Here is a 21626-nt window from a genome sequence, read left to right on the forward strand (position 1 = left end):
TACCCCCCTGTCTGGATCATGGAGGTCCGGGGGCTTGTCAAACAGCTCAGCCTGTGCTTACCTGAGCATCCGGGTGCCCTGAGTTCCTCTTTGCCAGATGGGTCCTATCAGAACCCTGGATCTCCTGCAGATGTCGGGGTTGGGAGGCTCACTGAACTCTTACCTGCAGGAGCCACTGTAAAGTGGGCTCACCTTCAACATGTTACTCTTTCAGATGGCTGGGTGACTCTGGGCCAGGTGGAGACATACACACACATATATTTTTAATTGATAGTTTGACTATTGTTGACAGCACCATCATATAATCTTTTTAATCATGCAGCAATAATAATTGTAAGTACTAGAGGTGTGTCCAACTAAGGATTTTCATAGTCGAATCTGATTCATCAGATTTTCCCTTTAGTCGACTAATAGTAGAATCGGGGTTTTTTTTTTTTTTTTATCTAGAGCACCTTAAACGGGATCCCGTCCTCATTCAGGACTTTTTCCCTCTTCAAAGTAAAAAACCCTCAGATAAATGAATAAACATGGTAGGCTGGCTTTATTCAGCTTTTATTTATTTACTTTTTTATTTTTTAATGAAACGTTAGAGAACATTAACAAAAAAAAGTCACCATCAGTGCGCATATCGAACTGACAGACAGGCACTGTGCAAAATGTCAAAAATATTTTAAATAAAATATGCCTGCATGAAAATATTTTTAAAAATTGCCACACAACAGCAAAAAAAATATAAGTAAAGGTTCAAGTAACGGGGTTTAAAAAGCAAACAACAAAAAAATTTTATAGGCCTACTTGCCGAGACGCACCACGACGAGACGAGACGACACGACACGACCGAAACGACAAACGGCTGAACTGTTTTTTTTCTTTCGCCTTACGCGTTTTAAATGTTATGCCATGTTGGTTGTTGTCGTGTGAAATGAAAGACGTTGATGACATAACTTGCACTTTGGTTCATCTTTATTTTTCAAAATACTTTTGAAGTTTTTTTTAGTAGCCATTATATTCTCGGCAGATGCTAACGATCCTATAGCGTGCTCAGCTCCGCTCAACTCCGCTGATTTATTAATGTGTAGTAAGGAAGATGCCTATTGTTAATGCGCACGCATCATTTAAAAATATTTATTAACAGAAATTAGAATGATTTTATTTGACAAAAGGCTATATATAACGAAAACAAGACATTTCATGTAACAACTAATGCTTAGCAACTTTCTTGCCCCCCCCCCCCCCCCATACAGTTAGAATGGTACATTCAACTATGACGTTCATAGTCGACTATGGGGTATAATCGACTATAGTCGAATCAGCGACTATTGCAGGTCACCCCTAGTAAGTACACAAGCGCTCCAGTAGATGATTGTGTTGTTTGGATCCGAGACCCAAACAAATACATGCAGCGATATGAAGACAAACGGCAGCACACAGCCACACACACACAGATTTACGGAGCTAACACTAGCAGGAGAGATCACGGCCCTGCAACCCAGATAAAATTCCACTTGGCATGTATTGTTGTTGAAACCTACACTTAGGGCCTGCTTCAACATCATACTCTCTTTATGAACATACTTTTCCTCCTGCCCTCGAGCGCTATTAGTGATAAATGACTATTTGAACGCCCTCACTTGCCAAAAAAGTCTCTCTTCCCTCCTCTCCTCTGCAAAGTATGTATGAACTTGACTGTCAAAACAACCCACAAAAACAGTTAGGAGCAGCTCTTCAGATTCCAGCCCTATTGGTTATTAATTGGTGTGCCTTGGCAGACACCAGAGGCCCACCGCTATCTCACAGGAAGCACTCCAGATTTGCTAAGCAGATTTGTTGGTGAAAAAAAAAGAGGAGAAACAGAGACGGGAGGAGAGTGCACCGTCTTCTTTATCTCCTCTTTTCATCACTCTTTCAGCATAGATGACAGTTGGGAGAAGGAGACATAATGGTGTGGTCTGTCCGTCTGTTCACAGACACAGAAATAGTTAAATTAAATGAAGACTTCAGGTCTAACCCTATCTAAAACCTAGGACTATTCCTCCGCTTGTGATTCCAGTAGCCAGGTAATTGTATGCTGTGTCTTCATCTATTTTAATTTGCAGATGTGACTCAACAGTGATCTCCCCCTAGTGGTGAGTTCGTAGAATATGCATGATGAAAAGTAAGTTTACTTGACTCAGAATTGAAGAGACACTAGAATGCACTCAGGAGGCGAGAAGCGATACAAATGAAATTAAGTTATTAAATTAACAATTGTAAATTACACAGCACGGTTATTGTTGTCTGTGCTGTAGCCACTATAGGTGGTAATAATTCACACTTCTGCCTTGATATCACACAGGCCAAACACACACCACACTCAGTAGTGCTGACTGAGACGGAGTCTAGCGTTTATTCCTGCTCGCTGAGTGTTTGCTCAGATGAAGGAAATTATGCAATTAGTCTGTAAGGGCTCTTTGCTGCTGCGCACACACACACACACACACACACATAAATACACTCATACGCTGGCTCTTTACATCCATTGATGGAAGGAGATGGTTTCAATTTGGACGTGAGTCTGTGCCTTAATTTGGCCCATGCCCGTTAATTGTCAGTGCAGAACTCGCTTTTTACTCCGCTCTTTAAATGGGCCACTCTTTCCTGGTTACTACTTTGTGGAGTTTGTTTGAATTTGAGCTGTCAAACAAGGAAGAGATTTTAGTCTGATGTTCAAAGGCCTCTCGTAGAGCCTGGGAATGGTGGAGAGGGGGTTGGGGGTGTAGTTGTGGAGTTTATGGGCGATGAGGTCCATAGTGGAGGTTTAAAAGTACACTATGGAATGGTGGAGAGGGGGTTGGGGGTGTAGTTGTGGAGTTTATGGGCGATGAGGTCCATAGTGGAGGTTTAAAAGTACACTATGGAATGGTGGAGAGGGGGTTGGGGGTGTAGTTGTGGAGTTTATGGGTGATGACGTCCATAGTGGAGGTTTAAAAGTACACTATGGAATGGAGGAGAGACCAAGCAGACATTTGGCTCCTTAGTGCCACCAGTGAGAGAGACAGACAGAGAGTGAGAGAGAAAGAGAGAGAGACAGACAGAGAGCAAGAGAGAGAGACTTACACATAGAGAGAGAGAGAGACAGACGAAGAGAGAGACAGGGAGAGAGAGAGAGCCAGGTAGGTATTGTTTACATAAAGCACAAGTGAAAGCAGCTGGAGCCTAATTAGCCTGAATCTCCATTACATGCCGAGAGGGCCAATAACTGAAAAATTGAGTTTTGTTTGGGTTTGAGCTGCAGCGCCCACCAGGAGGAAGTTGTAAAAGGCACACGGGGAAAAGGGGTAAAAGAAGATGAAAAGTGGTTAAAGAAAGAAAGAGTGCATGAAGAAGTTGTCCAACTGGAGATGGGCTCCTTTGTGTTCCTGTGGATTTCAGAGCTGGACTTTCTTACTTTTTTTTTTATCTTTATTCCTTGTATGTGCATTTTGATACCTATGAATGTGTGCTTGTGTGTGTGGGTGTGTTACGTGTTTGTTGGTTTAAGTCTTCTGCCTGTGTAAATATTTGTCTGTGCGCAGGTACGTAAGCTTGTGATTAAGGCAACAGAGGAACTACGAGTCCCAACGCGCCCCAGTGAAGTCTTAAAGACAATGCGAGCTTGCGCTCTTAACTGGCATCATTAGCATATGCTCAAATGTAAACTACATCTCCAGTGAGGACTGCGAGGGTTGTGGACTCCACCAGAATGTGTGTAGTGGTTCGGGTCATACGCTCTCACCTCGTTAGCTGCTGGGAAGTAGACCCTTCTCCCAGTCTTCCCACCAGCGTCAGCCGCTACGGTGACACGCAAACCAACCTTTGCCATACTTCAAGAGAGCTCGCCCTTTCCCGGCCGGTCGTCTGACTATGTGCGGTCAACGGGAAAATGTCTATAGGTTCCTCGGGCCTAATTATATTTAAGAGGTTTCTTTAGCCAGTAAGGGCAGGACAGGCCAGAAGCGTGTAACTGGAGTCAGCTGTCAGTCGCCTGTCTCTGGGCAGTTCGGAGGAGCCGGGCGGCCTCCGTCCTGAAGAATGGCTCACTTTTCCTTTTCTTCCCTTTGCCGGCTTGAGCAGGGGACCGGTAATTGAGTTAAGGCATTTTTAGGGGAAGAAAGAGACTGTCGGTGCACATGTACGTTTCAGCAAAGTTTCCGCAAAACGAGGGATTCCTTGAGAGCTTACGTTGTTTCCACTTAATAGGAGAATCTGAGCAGAAGAATATCATAGATTACATCCACACAATCGTTGAAGTCTGCTGTGGGCCATGCTGGACCTCAGCTAAAGCTTCTGACAGGGGTTGAAGCCCCTACTGCTTAAGGTTTTAATTCGCAAGGTCATAAACTGGCAAAAAGCATTCAACTCAACTTCAGCTCCAAACTGGTGAAGGCTTGAGGAATCATTGGAGTTGTCTGGATAAACCAAACCAAAGGATCACTGTTCTTCTTCAAAAGGCAAAGACTCACGGCACAACGTGCGACATCGTGGCTACAGAAATGTTACTGTGGAGAATCCTGAATGCACAGTCCCAGAGTTCTCCTGATGTGTCGGAATGGCACGGACGGCAGGCCGCGTTCGCAGACGCTTGCTTTAGAAGGCAAAAGTTCAAGAAATACTGTGGTATTGGAGCAGTTCCAAGGTATTAAAACTTCAAACGATTTTTTCGGTTGTAAGTCAAATGTGTGCCCCTCTTCAGTGTTTAGGCTGTTTTGTGCTAAGCAAAATGGCTGTTTGAGTAAGTTCTGTTTGTCGTGCAAGGGTTTTATAAGTATTGACTGCGACATATACAGGCAGGGTCTCCCCTTTCACTGACGGAGTAGTCTGTCAGCCGGGTCAAACCCAGGTTCTGAGCGCAGAAGGGTGAGGAGATGTGGGGCTACCGCTATATGAAAGCGCGAGATTGAGAGTTAGAGGAAGGAACCGTGGCAGATGCTCACTGAGACGCTCGACATTCTTGCTGGGTCAGGAGCATTTTGTTTAATTGTTTAAAAGACATGCTTAGAAAATGCGAAGTGGCTTAGAAAATGTTGGCTAAAATGGAGAAAGATCACAGAACAGGAAAGGATGGGTTGCTAGGCAGGAGAAGAGAGGAGGGGAGAAACAGAGCTCCGGAGAGGCAGACGAAGGAGGCGGATGAAGGAGAACCCTGCTCCCCCCACAGGTGTCGGAGAGACAGCCCGGCCTGTTATTACCACGCCGAGATGTGACAACCCGCATCCTAGCACACACACCCTACACCATTTCCCAACCCCCACCCGTAATGAGGGGAAGGCCTGGAGCACACACACCCTACACCCTACACCCTCCACGAGGGGAACCACCATCACATTCTTCCAGCAATTTATAGCCCCTAAATCTCACGGCTCGTGTCTGCCAGAAAGCAAAGATATTAGTATGCATTAGTGCTGACTGTTATTGGTGTAATACCTCTGGATATTGCTCGTGTGTTAGTGTGTCACACCAGAAGCTACAACACTCTAAACTCACCTCGTAATGGGAAATGGACGGATGTAGCTCAGCTAATGAAGGTTCTGCAGCTGGGGGCCGTCGTCTAGATCGCCCCAGTTTGGTGTCTTTGCTCTGGGGCAGGAAGGACGGCTGGACTCCTTTCTTCTCCTCTTTTCTCATCCTCCCAATGTACCAGCCCGTCTGGAGTCTGTCTGTCTGCAGTCTCACGTCGACTGAACCCCTCCCAGAGTTCCTTTTCTTATTCTGCTCATAGGATGTGGTACAATTTAAATAATAATGGAGGTTTTCTAAGAAGGTTTAAAGATTTTGAACGTCACTGGAATGCAGAGATTTGGGATCAGAGTTCAGCAAAGCAGCCCATATGGAACAATGTGTATAAATGACTATATTAATGATTATAAGTCAGCTGATCAAATTAGTTAAATGTATTACTGGTGTTTTAAATAAAACTGTTGTCATCTGAGATGTGCTGTGCAAAGCCCCACATGTATCAGCATGTGACAGTAACGCTACAGCTTATTCTAGAGATGGGTACACCAGAGATGAAAGCACTAGATAGCCTGTACTCTTGCAAACCAAAACAACCACAGGCCAATGTACATAGTTCACACACATATACAGCCACACATTCTGAAATGCACATAAGTACCCCTCACTTGTCTGGTCAGCCTAAAGACAGGGCTGCTGCTGGTCTCATGTGCTGTTTCACATGTGCTGACAGGATCTCAAACGGACCAGATCCATCAGATGGACCCAAGTCAAGGACTTTTTTCCATTATGACGAGACCTCAGCCTTATTTGTTGATTCTTGGGCCCCAAAATCATTAATTTAGGTTGTCTGGACAGGGAGGGAAACAGAGAAACCTGAGAAAAACATGCAAATCTCCCCCTCCATTTGACTTTTTCTTCACCAGTTGCATAACAAATGATGGCACCTCCATTTAATTACTTTGGGGCTGTTTATTTATTTATACGTGTAATGGATGGCTCTAGTAAGACCAGACTACGACCAATCACATGAGTGTATGGGACAGGAAATGTAGTAAGACCAGGCTACGACCAATCACATGAGTGTATGGGACAGGAAATGGAACCTTCGGAGTCCTCACAAAATCAAAGAAATTCCATAAATTAGATTTTTCTAAAATTACATATATTAGATAATTTCTTCTTTTCGTCTGAATTATTTTAGAAGGAAAAACACTAGACCTAGACCACTGGTATATATGTTAATATTCCACAGTGACACTAGACCACTGGTATATATGTTAATATACCACAGTGACACTAGACCACTGGTATATATGTTAATATACCACAGTGACACTAGACCACTGGTACATATGTTAATATACCACAGTGACACTAGACCACTGGTATATATGTTAATATACCACAGTGACACTAGACCACTGGTATATATGTTAATATACCACAGTGACACTAGACCACTGGTATATATGTTAATATACCACAGTGACACTAGACCACTGGTACATATGTTAATATACCACAGTGACACTAGACCACTGGTATATATGTTAATATACCACAGTGACACTAGACCACTGGTACATATGTTAAAATACCACAGTGACACTAGACCACTGGTACATATGTTAATATACCACAGTGACACTAGACCACTGGTACATATGTTAATATACCACAGTGACACTAGACCACTGGTATATATGTTAATATACCACAGTGACACTAGACCACTGGTACATATATTAATATACCACAGTGACACTAGACCACTGGTACATATGTTAATATACCACAGTGACACTAGACCACTGGTATATATGTTAATATACCACAGTGACACTAGACCACTGGTATATATGTTAATATACCACAGTGACACTAGACCACTGGTACATATGTTAATATACCACAGTGACACTAGACCACTGGTATATATGTTAATATACCACAGTGACACTAGACCACTGGTATATATGTTAATATACCACAGTGACCAAGCCTCCCTGAGTCTCCACTAGACCACTGGTGACTGTCCTAATGATTTTGTTAATATTCCACAATGACAAACTCTCCCCACACAAATGTTACTATATTTCTGAAATCTAATTATTGATTAGGAGATTCACAAAAGTCAGGAAGTGATGTATAAAAGCTTCAGACTTTAGTCACAACAAGGGCACTTTCAAAAGACCTTTACTTCAGAGTCCCCCTAACCCCTAACCCCTAACCCCTATCCCCTATCACATGTTTAGCTACCGCACAGTTCTGCATAGCAGAATACTGTGTGAAAAGCTGAGGGAGAAATGTTTTGGTCTAGGATAATATTCTTTAAAATAATGTGATGATGCATCAGTGGACACTATTGGCCTAATGTTGGCTGGTATGTTTGAACTAAAAACACAAACATATGCAATTTAATACCTGCTTCAGTTTCTTCTCAAGACGCTGTAGTGGGTTTGAAGAGCCCAGGGTCTATTAAGACTATTAATTATCTTGCTGTTCATTATTCATTGTTCATTGTTAACAAATACGGAATTGGCCAGAAGCATGTTGTGTGGTCACAAATAGGATTTCCCCAACGCACACTCATGATCTACATGACCAAATGTTTCTCCAGAGCTACTGAGTGGTTCAGACTAGAACCTCTGGGGGGCTTAGTGGTCAAAGCCTTTTAAATATGACTCACTAGAAATCCAGCAAAGTTCTGCACTGGTGACACATTCATTTAGTCTTTTAGTACCACAGTATTATGTTGATGTTGCTTTTTTACCAACTGCTATAGCTAACTTGTGCATAAAATGTATGTGCTGAAGCATATTATATGTGCTGAAGCATATTCAATGTTGAACTTCAGGTTCTGTGTCTTTGAACTTCAGGTTGATGCTGTACTGAACTATTCCCATTACATTTGAATGCCACAGATACAAATGACTGCATTTCAGTCTTGCAGATAAATACACCATGCAGAAGCCAATCACGGCTCATCAACTTAAATCACAAGGAGCCTCGCTGTGTTCTCTGTTGGAGAACTTGGAGCCTGAGAGGAAATGCCTAATGTATCTCACTAACGATTTGAGAGGCTTTTTGTCCGTGAGCTGAAACCTAACCCTATTGTTGAAGTGGAATAATTTAAAGGCTTCTAGAGCAATGACTTTGATGTCAGTGACAATAAAAATGGCTTCAAAAGAGGTTATGTCTGGGGGGGGGGGGGGGGGGGGGGGGTGGAGAAGAAAAGACATGAAGGAAGGCACATGAAGAGGAAAGAGGGAGCGTCAGAGTGAGAGAGAGGGATGAAGGGAAATACGCTTATTGGAATGTCCCTTCCTGCTGAGACCGTCAGTCCTTAATTCTGCACCATGGCTGGAGACACAACACAATCACACACACACACACACACAGACCTACCTCTTTTCCGGATTTCTTCAATTAGCTCAATCCTGGCACAGGTGCTGCAATGCCATGAGGTCAATGGAGGCCAGCAACCCAACATGGGGGCCAGCCCCACTGATTCCAGCGTGCCCTGCAGAGCAATTCAGGGTCACTCACGTTCATCTCCGCCTCCACCTGGGAACATTTGGACGGCACATGGACCTCCGTGTGCCCCCCCCCCCCCACCCCTCTGTGTGCCCCCCACCCCTCCATGTCGCCCAGCAACCAGGATTTTAGGGCTGCTGTTGAGCAGACCCACACACCCAGTGGCTTTCTCTCTCCAGCTCAGAGCACCGCGACCCCTGACCCCCACCCCAACGCGCACCCAGGTTAATGAGACACCGGCCCTGGGGTAGCATGAAGCAGAGCGCTGTTATGGATGTTGCATCATTTGTAAACCCTAAATGCTGAGTGAGAGACGCAGAGTCATTTGGGAATGAGAATTGAGTTTAGCGTCTCCATGTAAATTTGAGTTTAGCATCTCCATTTAGTGTTGAGTTTAGCATCTCCATTTAGGAATGAGTTTAGCATCTCCATGTAGGTTTGAGTTTAGCATCTCCATTTAGGCTTGAGTTTAGCATCTCCACGTAGAATTGAGTTTATCATCTCCATGTAGGTTTGAGTTTAGCATCTCCATTTAGGTTTGAGTTTAGCATCTCCATGTAGGTTTGAGTTTAGCATCTCCACATAGGGTTGAGTTTAGCATCTCCATGTAGGTTTGAGTTTAGCATCTCCATTTAAGTTTGAGTTTAGCATCTCCATATAGGTTTGAGTTTAGCATCTCCATGTAGGATGGAGTTTAGCATCTCCTTGTAGGATTGACTTTAGCATCTCCATGTAGGGTTGAGTTTAGCATATCCATGTATGGTTGAGTTTAGCATCTCCATGTAGGATTGAGTTTGGCATCTCCATGTAGGTTTGAGTTTAGCATCTCCATTTAGGGTTGAGTTTAGCATCTCCATTTAGGCTTGAGTTTAGCATCTCCATGTAGGTTTGAGTTTAGCATCTCCATGTAGGTTTGAGTTTAGCATCTCCATGTAGAATTGAGTTTAGCATCTCCATGTAGGTTTGAGTTTAGCATCTCCATGTAGGATTGAGTTTAGCATCTCCATGTAGGTTTGAGTTTAGCATCTCCACATAGGGTTGAGTTTAGCATCTCCATGTAGGTTTGAGTTTAGCATCTCCATGTAGGATTGACTTTAGCATCTCCATGTAGGATTGAGTTTGGCATCTCCATGTAGATTTGAGTTTAGCATCTCCATTTAGGGTTGAGTTTAGCATCTCCATTTAGGCTTGAGTTTAGCATCTCCATGTAGTTTGAGTTTAGCATCTCCATGTAGAATTGAGTTTAGCATCTCCATGTAGATTTGAGTTTAGCATCTCCATGTAGGATTGAGTTTAGCATCTCCATGTAGGATTGAGTTTAGCATCTCCATGTAGGATTGAGTTTAGCATCTCCATGTAGCTGCACAGCATTTCCCATTTGGAATTTGGATGATGTTGTTGGTGGATATGTGCACTGTGTGAATGGTGTTTGACATATGAAGCGGGAATTCGTAAAGATATGGTAATAAATAGGGCCAAAAATGTAGGTTTAAAGGTTTTTCTTTCTGTTTAAAATATTTAATTCTCATTCAGTCTCCCTCTCTCTTTCTCTCTCTCTCTCTCTCTCTCTCTCCAGTTCTCTAGTTAGAGGGGAGTAGGCAGAACTGATTGACAGCTGCTCCTCATTACTCCAGGATGCTCCTTCTCTCTGAAGCTCCTCAGTGGAACCACAGATGGGCTTCACCAGGACCACCATCACACTCCTCTCCCACCATGAAGCCAAACATGTAGACGTGCCTCGTCCTCTCAGTGCAGCTTCACACAGTCCCCAGTGCTCTACGACCACAATGCTCATCATCTGTGGTGTTAATTATTGATAAACGATGATAACATTAAGGTGGTCATTTCCACCTTAAACCATGCGCTTGTCTTGTTGCTTGCCTTGACTGATCAATATAAAACAGTACAAAATATACTGTATGCGTTAGGCAGTGTTCTGTTTGTTCTCCCAAATCAAAACCTTTCACAGCAGAATGGTTCATGGCAGAATGCCTATTCAGAAATCAGACGATGGCTTTCTGTGTCTCTGTACCAAGCAGACAGACATCTCTGCTGTTCCCTTGTGGACATACTCCCTCATCGTCTACCTGTGTTTAAGGTGGTTTGTTTCACCGTAGGGGCGGACAACCGTCTTCTTCAACAGCCTGACCACTCTTCCTCAGTGGCTCTGAGAGAAGCTGCCTGCAATAGTGTGTGTGTGTATGTGTGTGTGTGCTTTCCAGCTGATTCTAATGTTAACAAAAATAATTTCCTTATTCTTTGTTAAAGCATAAGCAAACCCCTGTGTTTTTGTATTTAAAGTTAAAGTGCTTTCCAGAGAGCTCTCAAAGGAAACAGATCTTTAACTGTGTTGTAATGAGTGCAAGGACTTCCTAAAACACTGACCAGAGCCTTGAACTTTGACCTGTAGATGTAATATCCCTAACAGTGTATTGCTAACGCCAAAACTGGTTCAGTGGAATGTTAAAAACTGAACACAGAAAAAATCGTAAAACATAGTATTCTATTTTTTACAAATAAGTTGCCAAAGAAGTGTGAGAGTATTTCGGCTTGGTTTACTCTGTGGCTAAAGAGCAAACCACAGAGCTCACTGGGTTTAACTGTGTGTTTAGAAATGTATACGTCTCTCTGTTGGGTTTTATTAGCATTGTGTGTTCCACAGCCCCAAATGCAAAACCAGTGCATGTTTTGGAATGAAGAGGAGATGGTTCACATCTCCAGCTCACTAACGTCCTCCACTCATGACTTCAGTTATAGGGGGAGGTAACTAACTACATGTGTAGAACAGGCAAAATGAGAAATATGTGAACTATACATTTTCACCCAAGAATTGGACTGTAAATAAAAGGCATTTATAAATTATGACAAATACACATAAAGGTCACATTTTTCAATTTCACATTTAATAATTCATAAAGATTCCAGTGGTTTAGAATACACACACACACAATGCCACTAGAAAACATGCAAAGGTTGTTATATATGTTTGCAAGTTCATGAGTTCACGTTCATTATATTGACTCTAAAGCTTTTTTTCTGAATAAAGGAGACTGGCCATGTGACATTTTCCCAGTACTGAACTGGTTCTTTCTTTAGCACGATCACAGATCAGACTGATATGCTGAACTGGGTCAGTACTCTTTAGCACGGTCACAGATCAGACTGATATGCTGAACTGGGTCAGTACTCTTTAGCACGGTCACAGGTCAGACTGATGTGATGAACTGGGTCAGTACTCTTTAGCACGGTCACAGATCAGACTGATGTGCTGAACTGGGTCAGTACTCTTTAGCACGGTCACAGGTCAGACTGATGTGATGAACTGGGTCAGTACTCTTTAGCACGGTCACAGGTCAGACTGATGTGATGAACTGGGTCAGTACTCTTTAGCACGGTCACAGATCAGGACTGATGTGCTGAACTGGGTCAGTACTCTTTAGCACGGTCACAGATCAGACTGATGTGCTGAATTGGGTCAGTACTCTTTAGCACGGTCACAGATCAGACTGATGTGCTGAACTGGGTCAGTACTCTTTAGCACGGTCACAGATCAGACTGATGTGCTGAACTGGGTCAGTACTCTTTAGCACGGTCACAGATCAGGACTGATGTGCTGAACTGGGTCAGTACTCTTTAGCACGGTCACAGATCAGACTGATGTGATGAACTGGGTCAGTACTCTTTAGCACGGTCACAGGTCAGACTGATGTGATGAACTGGGTCAGTACTCTTTAGCACGGTCACAGATCAGACTGATGTGCTGAACTGGGTCAGTACTCTTTAGCACGGTCACAGATCAGGACTGAAGTGCTGAACTGGGTCAGTACTCTTTAGCACGGTCACAGATCAGGACTGAAGTGCTGAACTGGGTCAGTACTCTTTAGCACGGTCACAGATCAGGACTGAAGTGCTGAACTGGGTCAGTACTCTTTAGCACGGTCACAGGTCAGGACTGATGTGCTGAACTGGGTCAGTACTCTTTAGCACGGTCACAGATCAGACTGATGTGCTGAACTGGGTCAGTACTCTTTAGCACGGTCACACAGATCAGGACTGATGTGCTGAACTGGGTCAGTACTCTTTAGCACGGTCACACAGATCAGGACTGATGTGCTGAACTGGGTCAGTACTCTTTAGCACGGTCACAGATCAGGACTGATGTGCTGAACTGGGTCAGTACTCTTTAGCACGGTCACAGATCAGGACTGATGTGCTGAACTGGGTCAGTACTCTTTAGCACGGTCACAGATCAGACTGATGTGCTGAACTGGGTCAGTACTCTTTAGCACGGTCACAGATCAGGACTGAAGTGCTGAACTGGGTCAGTACTCTTTAGCACGGTCACAGATCAGGACTGAAGTGCTGAACTGGGTCAGTACTCTTTAGCACGGTCACAGGTCAGACTGATGTGCTGAACTGGGTCAGTACTCTTTAGCACGGTCACAGATCAGGACTGAAGTGCTGAACTGGGTCAGTACTCTTTAGCACGGTCACAGGTCAGACTGATGTGCTGAACTGGGTCAGTACTCTTTAGCACGGTCACAGGTCAGACTGATGTGCTGAACTGGGTCAGTACTCTTTAGCACGGTCACACAGATCAGGACTGATGTGCTGAACTGGGTCAGTACTCTTTAGCACGGTCACAGATCAGACTGATGTGCTGAACTGGGTCAGTACTCTTTAGCACGGTCACAGATCAGGACTGATGTGCTGAACTTCAGAACTGTGTGTATCAGATGTTCTACTTGTTGTTTTGGGGTATATTTACTTTGGCTTGTTATTTTGTTTGTTCTTCACTTTTGATCAATATGTTATCATATCTTGTAATTGCTATGGTTGCTTGTATATTTTGTTAAACTAATATATATTTTTTTCATTTATTTAGACATTTAATTAGAACAAAGTAGTGTTCTCATCATCTAGGAGGTATCAACACAGTTAAAGTTTAGCTCTGTGTGTGCGTGTGTGTGTGTGTGTGTGTGCGTGCGTGCGTGCACGAATGCATGCTTGTATAGATAATTCATTGTAATAATACTGTCAATTAAATTAAATTACTTTTCCTTGAAACGACCTGCATTGATTGTACAATGCTAATGGAAAACACTAGATGAGAACTTGAATGAAATGATTTAAGGTGCATTTAAAAATCTGAAATCTGAATATTTGTATTATATATTACATATAGTATACTCCAATGTTGAGCTATTTAACTAGACAATGTAAGAACTCTTTGTAAGGAAGAGAAACTCACTCACTCACTCACTCTCTCTCTCTCTCTCTCTCTCTCCCTCTCCCTCTCTCGCACGCTCACTCCCTCTCTCTCCCATAAACTCATCCAGATGTTGCCCAACGTTGCACCCACAGGGCAGGGGGGGCGGGGGCGGGTGGCAGGAGGGAGGCTGAGTAGAGTGGGGTGGTATTCGGGGTGGGGGGGGGGGCTGAGTAGAGTGGGGTGGTATTCGGGGGGGGGGGGGGGGGCTGAGTAGAGTGGGGTGGTATTCGGGGTGGGGGGGGAGGCTGAGTAGAGTGGGGTGGTATTCGGGGTGGGGGGGGGGCTGAGTAGAGTGGGGTGGTATTCGGGGTGGGGGGGGAGGCTGAGTAGAGTGGGGTGGTATTCGGGGTGGGGGGGGCTGAGTAGAGTGGGGTGGTATTCGGGGTGGGGGGGGAGGCTGAGTAGAGTGGGGTGGTATTCGGGGTGGGGGGGGTCCTTCAGCACATTAGGCTGTGGGTTTGTCTGTAGTGGTGGCTGTAGGGAGGGGGCTAGGGTTGGGAGGTGGTTAGAGGGCATTTTGATTAGTGGGAGGAGGTTATGGGTCTGTGTGGGGGGGGGAGTGGTGGGTGGTTAAGGAAGTGAGGCAGCTGGTGGGTTGTAGCTAGCGGTCTGAGATTCTTGGTCATTTCTTCCGAACCCCTGCAGTGTGCTGTGGAGAGGAAGGAGATGTGTACAGCACTGCTGAGTATGAGTGAGGGAGCCTGTCCGTAAAGCAGGAGACGGAGAGATGGAGAGATGGAGACTCGCGGGAGGTCTTGCAGCCGTGGGGAGAGCTAGGGCAGTAGAGAGAAGGAACTGAGGATGTGGTGTGAAGTTTGTGGTTGACAGAACCAGGGGTGAGGAGGGGGAGGTGGGGAGGGGGAGAGATTTGTGACTTTGTTTCCCTGTTTGTGGTAAAGACACTAATCATCTAATCATCCAACATCTCTCTATCTGTCCCCAGACTCTACCAGAGTTCTTCTGGTCTGAGTCAGTGCTCCGTTTGTCTTGACGTATTTCTCCCTTTTTCATTCTCGCCCATTTGTTTCTCTCCGTCTCTCGTTCTCAGTCACAGGCATTCATGCTGCCTGAACACATGATATGAATGAGTTTGTGGAAGCAGTTCTGTGAGACAAACCTTCCTCCCAATCCCTTCATAACACAAACACAATCTCCTAAGAATCTCGTTCCACGGTATCTCTTTGGCACATACAGACAAAGACGCACAAACACAGACACACAAAACAAAGCCCTGTGCAGCAATCTACACAATCTCACACAGTCTGCACTCAAACGAGTTCACTGAAAGAACATTTAGGAGACTGCTCCCTTCACTATCGGCGAAGGTCTCCAATTTAGACGTGATTATTTCCAATCGCATATTTTGGAGTGATAACTTAAAATGGTGCAAGTGAACACACATTTGGGGGTCCTGTATAAAATTCAATATCAGCACAATACTTCGACTCTGTGAAAGACTCGTTGTGTCCTGAATGGAGAGATTCCAGACATACCTGGATAGTTAGTGATAAAGACGCAGAATGCTATCAAAACCTTCACACACAATAACCTAGAGTTTTAAGACGTGGCTGGCCTCTCATATCCATAAACACTTCAGTTTTTCTGAGAAGAAAAGGAAGAAGTATTTCAGTTCATCACAGGATTGAACCCACCTACCAAAAAGGCCGTCCTGGTAAGAGCACTACAGCACAGTTTTCTTAAGGTGGCCAGGGTTGCAGTTTGAAATCCAAGCCATCTAATTAAATGAATTCCTGCTTCACCTTAAGCTCCAAACTGTGTCTGGAAGAGAAAGAGGACTGTAGTTCATTATGATTATATTTCAGGTCTTTGTACATGTGTGTGAATATGCACAAAAAAAAACTCACACTTTGCAGTATTAAATGATTTTATAAATACTTGCCATGTACTTTATAAATTTAGTGCAATACAATATTAACCTGAGCAGTTCAGAATTCCTATTTGAATTCCAGTAATAACTTAATTAGTCATATTATCACCTTCATGTTACATAAAGGAGACTATTTCTGCCTTAAGTGACGCTGCATATGCAACAATTTTTAATTAAATAAACAGTTTTAATTTTACTAAAGATCGCGGTCAATTACACAATAATAATTATATATGTATATAAACAGAAAGACAACGTTTTGCGCCAAAAACGAACGAAAAAATCGAATTCTATAAAGTATAAAATTATAGATACTCCTCCTATAACTCCTCCAGCATGGTCAAATTCTCAAAGGTAGATCTGGTCAATACTTAATTACTTATTTAATCCCTCTGTTGAGTCCGAATATAATTTAATAGGACGAAGTCACCTACAGAGGAGTCATGCTGTTCCCATAACATTGCAACATTTGTCTCCATCACTTAACACCTGTGCAGGACGGTTTGGCGATGAGATGCCTACTCTAGAATAACAGACAGGTCATTGCTGTAATGCTTACACACACATACCTTTACATTACAGGTCTGGTCTGCACAAGCAAACCATCTCGCCCAGCCTCTTGAGAGTTTTAAGGAGCGGTAATTCAATCCCCTACACTCAAAAATCAAACCTGGGTTTGGCACGGATGGTGTAATAGCCCCGGGTACTTTATGGGTTTATTTTAGGTAATAGAGACGCTTGTTTTGTTATAGGTCGTTCCGCCCATTTTTACAATTTTACCCAATTCTGACGTCGAGGAGAATTGGCGGTTCTCTGGACCTTTGACACAGTAATTGCTGCGCCTAAAATAAATGAATTTTCGACTCTGCACACAGATATGTTTGAGTTTTCGATATCGTTATGATGAGTTGTTGTTTCTGGCGCCGGATAGTTTATTTTCTGAGATCAGATCTGTGCAGCACAACCAGGCCGATAGGCCTATAGTGAATGTTTTATTTTATTTTAATTTTCCGTCTGTCTGTTCGAATCTATGTGATGATTAGAACTAAATTTCCTTTAGGGATTAAACTACTTTACATGCGTCGTGCACAAAACTGCAATTGCAAAAATTTGAGTGGCTTTCATCTTTTTCTGGAAGGCCGTTTGAATATAAGGAGACTGAAAGGCTGAACTCGAGACTTGGGCGGTCTTCACGTGCGTGTCTCACTCGCCGCTCGTGCACTTCAATTCTATCACTTTTTTGAATTTGAGTTGAGAACTTTGAAAGGTGTCTTTGCGCATGCGCCAAGTCCACGGTTTTTCCCTGCGCGCATCAGTAGCGGCTTTGGTAGTTGAGGAAAGAAGTGGAGAGAGCAGGTGACAGAAGGAAAGAAAGCGAGAGAGCAGGAGACAGAAGTGAAGACGTCTGCGAGTCTTTGGGCGCTTCGTTTCAGCGGGGTGGGAGTCAGATCAGCGCACTAACGCAGTTCCTCCACCACCTCAGGTCTGGAGATACCCTCATGCTTCTGGAGAAATAACATCTTCGGCTTTTACTGCTTCTCCGGTGTTTGCCACTCTTTCGGGTTTGGAAACCTACATCCATTTATCTGATTGTGAAGGACACGTTCAACGGTTTACGAAGGAATCATGGAAGGTTTGGCGCTTCTCGGAGAATGGAGACTGGAGTAGATGATCCATGTTTGTTAGATAGACGCCTGGATCTTCTCTAGCAGGTACAGAACCCAAACCCTGGTGAACATCTCATCAATAACTGGATTAACTTTTTACCTTCTCCAAAAATTGCGGCTACTGTTTTTGTTTTGGCCCAAAAGCATCTTCTAAAAGAATAAGATCTTTTTTTTTACATGGGAACCTCCGTGGAGAAGTCGTGCACAGACCTGCTCGCCTATGGCGCTACTTTTAACTTGTGAATCTATTTCAAAATAAGTGTTTCCGCAACTTCACGTCCACGCCGTGTAAACTCACGCATTGGGATTGATTTTTGGACACTAATAGTCTCCATTTCAAACGGTCCCTGCGCATATTCCAGCAGCACCGTCGGGAAGACCTGCAGGCTGACCACACACTCCCAGTACTGCGCTGTGGATTGCGACTATTTGAGGGGTGTAAAACACTCGGAGAAATCGGATAAACATATTTGCTTTGGAATTTAGCTTCGATATAAGCATCAATAATCAGAGGCTCCCAAGTGTCCGTGTTCATCGTAAGTTACCTCTTTGCTCTAGTGGTTGTGTGGCTGTCCCTGTAATTGCCTTAAAGCCAATATTGTGAATTTGTGGTGGAAAACGTAAGGTAATAAACAAGAAATGTTTTGCCTAACGTATAACTCGGTGTGAATATGTAAAAGCCTTTTCCATATAAAGTTGTGTCCTCCACCGCAGGTCAATTCAGAGCTTATCCAAATGTGTATATTTCGGCGTCTAAAGCCTAAAGTGTAGGTTGGGAAACTTCGGAAAGCAGTTTTATTTTCAGCTCAACTCGTAGCGGATGGCGCCCCCTACCGGCTGGGCCGTCGAGGGACGTTACGAACTCACTCGCAACTCAACGGTGCGCAACTCAAACAGTTGCGCCAAAGTTTGTCTCGCTGTTTGGTTCCCTTTTGCGCACGGTTAAAGCGCATCGGAGGGGTCGTACAGCGCCTTTTAAAAACTGCTTTTCACAAGTTTCTAGTTATTCGGAAAGACTGTCAAGTGTAAAATGAAATGTAGGCTACCACAGGAAAATGACATGAACTAGGCCTTTGGAGTTGTTGTAATATGCGATTAGTTTGAAATAGTTGGAAAGCTTGGTAGCAGTAGTGTCGACTTGGACTCATTTTATTTCTATGAACTTCGACCATAATTGGTGGCGGCAGAGTTATTGTAAATGCTATAGTCATGTTTGATTTTTAGTCATGTCTTCGATTTTTTCATTATTAGAATAAATGGGGCTTATAAAAGCCCTTAGATATTTTTTTTATTGTTTTACTTATGAAATTTATTTTAGAGCAGCACACTAGTTACTTTATATTTAATATAGAGGCATTTGGATTAAAAAAATATAGTCTAGGCATTCAAGAAACATCGCTGTTTATTCATGGTAAAGTCGACTGTTATCGCACAAATCTTAATTCCACCAAAAGGAGAAAACTAAGGGAAACATGTTATTGTGCTAACAAATATTTATAATGTTACTACGATGAAGAGGTCTCGGATAATCTCTGTTGCTCTTGCTACTTGTATGTGTGAATAGCCGTAGAGGTTCTGTTGAAGCGAGATGATCTTGGAGACACTAACCGCTGCTAAGGGAGTCCTGTGTGATCTTCAAGCCCATAGATTATATTTTAATGACAGGATAAGTGGGGATGATGGTTCATCTGTCCTGAGTCACTCCTGTACTCCTTATAGCATTTGTGCTGCTTACAAAAAGGTGTAAGGACTGTATTTATTGTTTTAAATCATTAATGTCCACACAATCTTCATTTTATCGAAATGGAATTATTATTATTATTATTATTATTATTACTTTCGTTGTATTTGATCACGAAAGAATGGGTCTTGAGATAAAGTTTAGTGAAACGTTTTAGTGCTATCTGTATTCTGCGATTTGTTATTCTGTCTTTTCAGTAAAACATGCTACAATATGAGACGGGGTTCATATCAACGAAGTTAAAACGTCTAAAATAAAAACACATGTTCCTTGTGTGATGCAGAACCGGGCGGAGAATTTAATGATTATTAGAGAGGCCCGGTCTCTTTTCGACCAAACTCTGGAAAATGTAAAGCATGACAAATTACTCTCAATCTGAACCTCCCAAATCAGAAATAGGCTTTAAACTGGGTTCTGGGTAGACGTTCAATTTGGGTGTATCGAGGGAAAATTGTTTAACCATTTGGTTTAATTTGTTATACCCCCATCTCATCACGTTTGTGCAATTTATACACATATTGTGTATGTATAAATGTAAGATATGAATTTACACTATCGCATAGACGCAAATGAACGATAAATGGTTCAAATGATCCTAATAGTGAAAATGAGTAAAGAAACTTAATTTTGGGTCCTTTCAGATTTTTTCTCGTATATAAACGCATTAATTGAAGCGAGACTGATAATTTCATAATAATCAGTTTATTTTAATACAAATATATTTAAAAGCCTAAAATGATTTTGTTGACTTTGATGTGGGAAAATGTAGTAATGTTAAAATAAAACGAATCTAAATGGTCGGGTTGTGGTTTCGGTGCAAATGCACCTTTACTCGTATGAAAGCCCGAAATAAAATAAATGTTTCTTTGGCCACTAATTTAATACCGGACACGCCGTTTAAATTACAGACACAACCCGTTAACACGGAACCAGTGGAGCGTTATTGTTCTCCGGGTCAGCTTCGGCAGAATTAAATAGAAAACAGAAAGAAACAAATGGTTATTTTAAGAAATTCCTCCGGACGGGGCAGCTGTGTTGGTCCCCGCCGGTACCGTTTACGGGCCCGTGGTCTCGCGCGGCCGCGGTGGGGTAACCATAGAAACCCGCGTACATCTCTGCTTTGTGACGTAACGGGCTAATCATAAAACACCCGTATCATAAAACACCCGTATCCATGTCACTATGACACTTTCTCAATCTCTCTATTTATTTATTTTCTAATAATAATCGCAGTCAAATGTCGAGAACACTGTTCTAAACGTTAGAGTGAAAACAGAACAACCCATTGATCTGGGTTTGGTCACCAAACGACACTAAATCACCAAAGCACGAGTTTTTGTGCAAATTCTCAGATATCTCAACCTTGTCTGTCTGGTCTCCCACTCGGGTGTGTTGGTCATTTGGTATGATGAAGTGACCCGAAGGCTGGAATGCGGCTCAGTTCTGGGCCTGTTTCGTTGGGCCACCAGAGTGAATGCTACTATGAAGGGTTTGAAAACTCTTTTTACCCTCAGGCGTCACATCTCTGTTTTATGTAATGAGTAAAGCTCCACTAGGGGAAATCTCAAACTTCACACACACACACACACACACACACACACACACACACACACACACACACACAGTGATGCAACTACAAGCCAACACGTGTTATTTTATACATGTATAGAATTATTGTCTACACAAAATGCACTACGTAGCTTTTACTCCTGAGCTGTGTTCTCTTGTCATATAAGCTGCACTCACACACAAACTGCTCTGTTCTACACCGAGCTTCATCCACATGGAGGTTCTTGCCCGTCTGTCTTCCACGAGTGACCCGTCTCCTCTTTCTCCAGACCTGCTGTTGGAGATGCTGTTGAGGAACGCGCTGGCCTGGTCTGGCTGGACGGGAGCGATGGACACGCGTCACGGCGTGGTGGCCATCACCTTCCTGGCCTTCTTCATGCAGGTCGTGGTGGAGGCTACCTCCTGGTGGTATGTGTCCGTTCGTCGAGCACACGCCCCCAGCTCCCTGAACGCATGCAGGACGCTGGCTAGGCCAAC

The 21626-nt window shown here is 43.4% G+C and overlaps 2 protein-coding genes across 5 annotated transcripts in view; both read left to right on the forward strand.

Annotated features, from left to right (window-relative positions):
• LOC143512554 (ERC protein 2-like) overlaps positions 1 to 12526 on the forward strand; it is a 215104-nt gene extending 202578 nt beyond the window's left edge. For all 3 annotated transcript variants that reach the window (XM_077003020.1, XM_077003021.1, XM_077003022.1), the window contains one exon: positions 10589 to 12526. The gene's annotated coding sequence lies outside the window, so the exon portion shown is untranslated. The remainder of the gene's footprint in view (positions 1 to 10588) is intronic.
• Positions 12527 to 17368: 4842 nt separating this feature from the next.
• Positions 17369 to 21626, forward strand: part of wnt5a (wingless-type MMTV integration site family, member 5a) — a 14211-nt gene continuing 9953 nt past the window's right edge. Inside the window, exons 1-2 of one of the 2 annotated variants that reach the window (XM_077003024.1) lie at positions 17369 to 17884; positions 21419 to 21557. In XM_077003024.1, coding sequence (XP_076859139.1) covers positions 21433 to 21557 — 125 coding nt within the window. In that variant the 5' untranslated portion in view covers positions 17369 to 17884; positions 21419 to 21432. Of the gene's footprint in view, positions 18376 to 21418; positions 21558 to 21626 lie in introns of both variants that reach the window. The other variant, XM_077003023.1, reaches the window with a different exon arrangement.

Source organism: Brachyhypopomus gauderio, chromosome 4 (assembly GCF_052324685.1).
Source record: "Brachyhypopomus gauderio isolate BG-103 chromosome 4, BGAUD_0.2, whole genome shotgun sequence".
In the NCBI taxonomy this organism is placed as follows: Eukaryota; Metazoa; Chordata; class Actinopteri; order Gymnotiformes; family Hypopomidae; genus Brachyhypopomus; species Brachyhypopomus gauderio.